Here is a 7,260-nt window from a genome sequence, read left to right as displayed (position 1 = left end):
ATTTGTATTGCAAAGTTTGTTAATTTAGTTTTTATGTTTGTAATCTATTTTGAACAAAAATGTAAAAACAACAATTAATCAGAGAATCAATAAATTTTAATAAAACTTAACAACGGTGAAGACAATAAAAATCACAGAAACTCGATGTAACGTGTGTACTATATATTAAATGCTTGTAATGATTAAATCAAAGTTATATACAATTAGGAAGCATATTTAGTTCAAATGTGAAAATCTAAATTGAAAAAGTTTAAAATTTAAGAAAACAAAACACAAAAAAAAAAAACCAAACTTGTTATTGAGCTTACAAATTACTGACCGATAATTAAGTTACAGCGACATACATAAAATTACAATGAATTAAATTACATATATATTGTATTTAATAATTATCAAAATAGTTGATTGACAATTTCTTAAATTTTAAATTTTTCAATTTTGATTTTTGCATTTAAACTAAATTAAAATGCTGATTAATGGTTGTTTTTACATTTTTGTTCAAAATAGACTACAAATATAAAAACTAAATTAACAAACTTTGCAATACAAATTAAATAGTTGAAATAACCTCATTTATATTGTGACGTAATTAATGGATGTAATGAATGAATTTTGTTCATTCATTAACAACAGTAAAATTTGAATCAGTTATTCTTTCCATTAACGTGAGTGGTTTGTTTATTTTATGATTTGTTGTTTTGTTGTGTATTTTAGTTTAGTTTAATTATTTTAGACTTAAAAGTTACAAATATTATATAGTTTTATAACAGTCGGATTTAATATTAAGTATTTTACCTATTAATAACTATTATCTGTAGAAATTTTTTTATTTTAATGGAAACATGTATACACCTACTTTATTCTATGCTTCTATTCTCGTATTACAGTAATTATTTTTTTACAGAACCTAGTTGAAGTGTGTTGATTAGTTAACACACAGAAACATATGTTGGTACAATAAAGGAAGATTACTGAACAATTTGTTTTTATTTATATTCCAGTGAAGTTATTTCACTAGGATCGTTTGTTAGCAAACGATTAAACCTATATTTGATGGTTTTATAGTAAGAACATATAACAATATATAATAATATATAACAATTAAAATAAAGAATATAAATTTATTAAAGTTAAAGTGATAATAAAAATAAAATTTTCATGCTAAAAATGGCAAAAATCATACCCGGATGTAGCAAAGTTCACAATGTACTTCATCCAAACTCCGCTGAACACTTTCTCCTCCTCCGCAAAAGTGACGTCACACAGGAGACGTGCGGAGGAGAAAGGCACTCCGAAGGTGAAAGTGACGTCATCAAAATGGTCGCACTCGCACGCGGGGGATTTCAGGAGAAAATCCTTTTTGTTCGAGCAAGACACCTTGTGGTTGTATTTCAATTGTTGCGTCATTAAGTAGAAAAACGTCGAGGATTTTTCGTTGTTCGCTGAAATAGAATTTTAATGTTGAAAGTAATTTAGTAAAAAAAACGTTTTGTTTTTGATCTTATAAAAATACTAAAACAAACTTTATCTTAAGCACAAAAATTTTATTTTATAATTTGTTTAGTCGTTAAGATAAAAACTAGAAAACTCTAACTAGTGAAACTACAAAAAGTTTTTGTGCTTTTTATAACAATCTTATTTACTGCTGTTACACTATTTTCCGCTTAATTTATTCAACAACCGAAATTAAAATTGGCTCTCGTCAAGCTTGGAACAACGAAACTTGTGTCTCCAATTATATTTCCAATTAGTTTCGTCCAAAACATTTTGTCCTTTTCAAAATATTTCCTGTATTCAGCAATTATTGCATTTTCTACTTTTTCTATTACATTTGGTTTCTGTGATAAATAATTTCGTATTTGCTTTGATTTAAACTGACCTATTACTTATGATAAAAGTAAGGGTAAAAAAGAACTTAAATAGCTTATATATAAAATGTAAAAAGTCGGGTATTATTTGCACTAACTACTTGATACCTATACATGAAGAACTTTGAAGAACTTAAAAGTCACTAGCTACTAATTCAAAAATACAGAAGATCAATAACGTAAAATGACCTAACAACCTATTCGACTACTACATGGCTTCATAAAATAACAAAATTACCAGCTCAAAACTAAAATTAAAAAGTTCAAGTTACGAAAAACACCAAACACTTTCTTACAGAAGCCAAGTGCCGCACGAACTGTCGAAGGTATTTTCTCCCATTTTCCTCGCTGAGACCCTCGTTGAAATTGCTCTCCTGGTAGTAGTACGACAGTATTCCCAATCCTTCCGAACTGTTCACGCCGAATACTTGAGGCACTCTGTTCACCGACTTGTTTCTCAACACTTCCCGGATGTCTTCGGGCAAAAAAAGGGGATCTTTGGTAACGGGTCCGAAGTATATGAGTTTCTGTTTAAAGTTAAAATGATGGTGACAGCATCTTTGAGTTTCAGTTTCTAAGCTTTGCGCAAAAAAAGTATCTGTGATAACGGAAATACTAATGACATTTACTTAAACAAGTAGTTAAAAGTTTTCTTAAGTAAAAATAAACAAGCTTTAATTCGCTGAGAATATTATAGCTTATTGTTTGTGCAAGTATAGACACGAGATATTTAAGATTGCCAAAAAACAAAAACAATCTTATATATCTACATCTTTAAACTTATATTTTTTCAACTAAAAAATATAACAAGTTAAAAAATGTTTTTTTTACCATTAAGTTTAATTCTTTAAATTTAAAATGATTATAGCTAAATATTTTTAAAAGTCACTCGTTTGTTTGCTTCTAATAAAATAAACAATTTAAAATGTTACTTTAGCCATTTTGTGTGCAACATCTACAAGTTCCTTCGCAGGTAGTGTCTTTAATTTTTCTAATTGAGTTTTTATGTCACAGCTATCGATATGCAAAGCTTTCATAAACTCATCAGTTACAATCTGATTCTCGTTTGAGTCTTTGATGAGCACTGAATAAACAACATTTCAAACATCTTTAATGTTTATGTAATCATAACCTTAAACATTGTTATTCAAACCAGATTTACTAATAGAAATAAGTGTGAAAGTTTAGACATTACAGGGTAAAATATAAACTATTTTTTAATTGCATTATAAATTCTGAAGTAGCATGTTTGATCAGTATTATATTAAATCTACACCAACTGCGGTAGAAAGTTGGGGCGACGAAGCATTCCGGGGCGTCGTGGACCAGAGCCACCCCGCTGTGACAAACGGCCCTGTGAAACAAATCACGTGACGTAGGAGAATGGACGTGCAGGTCGACCGAGACCGACCCCGCGCTGTTGCCAAATATGGTCACGTTGTCGGGGTTCCCGCCAAAACTGTCGATGTTGTCTCTACACCACCTAGCGATTGTTTTTTAATGATCTATTAATATTTTCAATAGTAAGTAATTTTCGTGTTTGAAAATAAATTGATTAAATTAGCTCTAGTTTTTAAATCTTAAGTTGAATTTTTTTTACGTATTAATAAGCTTTAAGGCTATGGTGTTTATATAAAAAAAAGTATTTTTTAACATTTCTATAAGAATAATTTTAGTAAGTGTTATGTCAATCACTGAAAACTATTGAAATAACTAAAAATTAACTACAAAATTCTAAAACTATTTTATCCCCTATTTAAAGTCTTAAACATCATACTTCAAAGCCATCTGTTGGTCCAACAGGCCCATGTTACCATGGCAACCACCTTGGATACTGAGGAAGCCGAAGCAGGAAACCCTGTAGTTAGCCACGACCACTGTTACGTCATGGAGGGAGGCCAGTGCGTTGCCATCGTAACTAATCTGCCCTCCCTCCTGGAATCCCCCTCCGTAGATGAAAAACAAAACCTTAATTTTTTCTACTTCAAAATCTTTTATAAATAAAGAGCTCTTCAAAAGTTTTGAAATACAATGATTTAAGCAATGATTTTTTAAAGTGAGTGATATCATTAAGTAACAAATGGGTTATATACAACTAAAAGAGATCTTTTTGTTTTTAAATTCTCCAAAAAGGCGATTATGAAAATGAATTTGACAAACTCTAGTTAAAATTTTAAAGCAACTATGTTACTGTGCTTAAAAACTTTTTGCCGAAAAATTTTAATATTGATTCTGTTATAGAACTAGCTAAAATAAAAAATCGAAACCGACCGGAAATTTGTCGTTTTTGCTAGTTGATGACGTGTACACGTTCAGGTACAAGCAATCTTCATCGCAGTCGTTACGAACCTCGTCGAACTCGTCGGGCAGCGCAAAGGCGCCATCTTGCGATAAAAGTTTCGGCTGCATCGGCCACGCACCCGAAACCGTTCCGTCCAAAACTCCTTCCCAAGATTCTGGTCTTAAATAAAAACGACATAAAATCGCAATTTAAACGGTATTACGTTTAAAACATACTAAAGTAGGTATATTATTCTATAACATCAGATGATAGAAAGTTTTACATTAAGTAAATACATACTCCCTCTTTGATCTTTTAACTTTAGAAGTTAAACTCTTACTTTAAAAAACAAAGTTACCAAACAGACATGTTATTTTGCATAGTGATATTCTTAACAAGTCTCAGTTTAAATAAATAAAAATATTCTAGTGTAACGAAATAAATAAAATTATTTTAATCTTTTGTTCACGTTTAAAGTTTATTAAAAATCTGTTTTAATAAATGCCTGTCATACTTTCAATACTTAAAAAAACTAAATTTTATCTAATATTATTATTATAATAATATTCTAATTAAGTCATTGTTATATAACAAAAAGTTGAATTAAAACTGATTTTGATGCATTATAAATAAGTTACTGATTATTAGTTTTGCATAAATATGCAATAAAAATTTATATATTAACATTTTATTAGTGTTTGTTTGTGAAAATGAACCTAAACAATTTCAACTTACTCTTGATAAATGAAGTAAAATTTAACTTACATTTGAGGAGGTTCAAACCTCAAATCACCAACCGGAGGTTTAGCGAACGGAATTTTAGCGAACCTGTAAACCTGTTTGCAGTCTTTAATTTTCGGCTTTATGCACTTTCGCCCTTTAATTTTGCCCAATCTAGTCGTGACAATTGGATAATCATCCATTTTGGTACTTTTGTATTTTGTATTAAAACAAGTGTGTCCTGTAAAGCTGTAAAATTGCTAACGTAACGAAATAAAAAAAACATTTTGTAACGCTGTAAAAATTAAAGTTTTTAAAGAACTTTAAGATCAGATATTTTATTTTTGCAATTGTTTTAAATTTAAACCAACTCAACATAAAAACACAACCCCAGATGTCGAAAAAATATTGATTTCACAGTAAATCAAAAGAAAAAAAGTTTTTAAGAAACAAGGTAAATTAAATGTTAATGTTTCTTTAAGTTTTAAATGGACTTTCTTATACATCTTTAAAACTGATACCTTTAATTAGTTAAATAAATCGGTGAGTTGATATATATTTTCATTCAAGTATTTTCTATCAAAGCAAAATAGTTTGTAAATAAAAACTTAAATTTGTAGTTTTAGTATGAGGGAAATAATATATTTCATCTAGTAAATATAGTTTTAAGAGACCAGTTTTTTCAAAAGCTTTATAAACCAAACACAAATCTAAAACTATGTTTTCAATTTGTAAGTAAACACTACATTGTAAATACAAATGAAAATCTTTACTAAAACACAACTGATGTATACTGTTTATTGAACGGTATAGATAAATTTCAAACTTAACTTTATGATATTGCTAAAAAAAAACTAAAAGACTAATAACATCTTCTCTTAACTTACAATTAAAACAGTATTACTTAAATAAGTTTATTTGAACTTACCTCGAAAAAAGTTAATCATTAACTACCAAATAACAAAGCATGATAAATTAATTTTGGTTTGTGTCGAAAAAGCTTTAATGAATGAGCTATACAAAGTGTATGACGCATACAATTTGAAAGTTTTCAAAATACTTAAGTTGATGGTGTATTTAAAAAATAATTAACCTTGTTAGACAATTTTTTTGGCAAGTACTTAAAACAATAAAAAAATACACTTTTGTTCAAAGTTAAACAGATATACTAAATTTATTATTTATTAGTAAAAAATTACACTACTTTGATAAAAATTAAACTTTAGTTTAGTTTGCTTATTTATTATGATAGAGTAATTTAAAATTTTTGGAAATGTTTGAAATTACCATCTATAGTTTTATTTTTATACTTGGGTATCAAAAAAAAAAGTTTTTTTTTTTATTTTCAAAAGAACTAGCTATTTAGATTTCATATTTATAAACTTAAACACATTTTAAACATCAAATAAGATCTTAACAATGTCTTTTCCTTAAGTACTGTCATAAGAAATCGATTTTATTTATCGTAAAAGTTCAAATATACATTATTTTAGCTTAAGTTAAGTTAATAAAAAACAGAATTCAAACTAACGCTTATGCTTTAAAAACTTGTGTTCAAACTAAACGTTTTTTATTTCAATAATTACAATACCTTATCATGTAACTACGCATGTTAAGGTCAAAAGTGCAAATACATATGGTTGGTTTAAATTTAGGCTTTTAAATAGTTTTAAAATAGGCATATTTGTTTATCTTTATCAACTTATCTATTTTTGTTTGTTTGTTTAAAAAGGTAAATAAAATTATTTTGTCTAGAACAGTATTGTTTAGTTAAGCAGACTTAAATCTCTGAAAACATAATTGTATATAAATCATGTTACAGTAGCCGATTAATAACTCCAAAAAGTTTATTAAAAATTTATGTTTTTAGTATTTTGGAGTTTATGATAAACAGCATAAAAAAAATATTTGGCAAATTTTTGGTAAGGTAACAGCCCGAGGTGCACATAACTTTTGTATTCCAGTTAAGTATGTACAGCTTTAATTAATGTGTAGAGTCTACATGGTAGACCACTGATTTAAGAAATTAATACTGTTCAAAAGCTACATGCTTTATAATAAACTTTTAATTTTTTCATTAAAAACCTTTAATTGTAGTATGCTTCGGCAGGTATTTGAAGTTGCGGGCCAAATATTGAAAAAAAAAGTCTTTGCGGGCCGCAGTTGTAGCTTTAGTTTTAAGTAGGCCAATATTTTATGTAAGTTTTGAATTTTCCGTATACTTTAATTGAGACCTTTTTTTGCTCTTTACTTCAGACCGCAGAATATCTATAAACTTAGTTTGATCTTACTAACTGATGTTAAATATTAATAAACTGATTATAAATCAGAAAATAAGTTAGATACATACACAAAAATTTACTTATCAAACATATTTAAAGAAAAAAAGTT

The 7,260-nt window shown here is 27.9% G+C and overlaps 1 protein-coding gene across 1 annotated transcript; it reads right to left on the bottom strand.

Annotated features, from left to right (window-relative positions):
- Positions 1-1,161: 1,161 nt before the first annotated feature.
- Positions 1,162-5,072, bottom strand: LOC145838160 (fatty acyl-CoA hydrolase precursor, medium chain-like). The gene is made up of 8 exons (XM_082945714.1): positions 4,915-5,072; positions 4,140-4,329; positions 3,646-3,836; positions 3,191-3,351; positions 2,801-2,955; positions 2,165-2,395; positions 1,724-1,838; positions 1,162-1,442 (listed from the first exon to the last, which is right to left on the bottom strand). The coding sequence occupies exons 1-8, from the start codon at positions 5,070-5,072 to the stop codon at positions 1,162-1,164; spliced, it is 1,482 nt and encodes a 493-aa protein (XP_082801840.1).
- Between the last annotated feature and the right edge of the window lie 2,188 nt (positions 5,073-7,260).

The sequence above is a fragment of the Thalia democratica genome, chromosome 6 (genome assembly GCF_965202585.1).
Source record: "Thalia democratica chromosome 6, ktThaDemo2.hap1.1, whole genome shotgun sequence".
Classification (NCBI taxonomy): Eukaryota; Metazoa; Chordata; class Thaliacea; order Salpida; family Salpidae; genus Thalia; species Thalia democratica.
The sequence above is the reverse complement of the archived record's forward strand: the minus strand, read 5'-3'. Positions and strand labels throughout refer to the sequence as shown.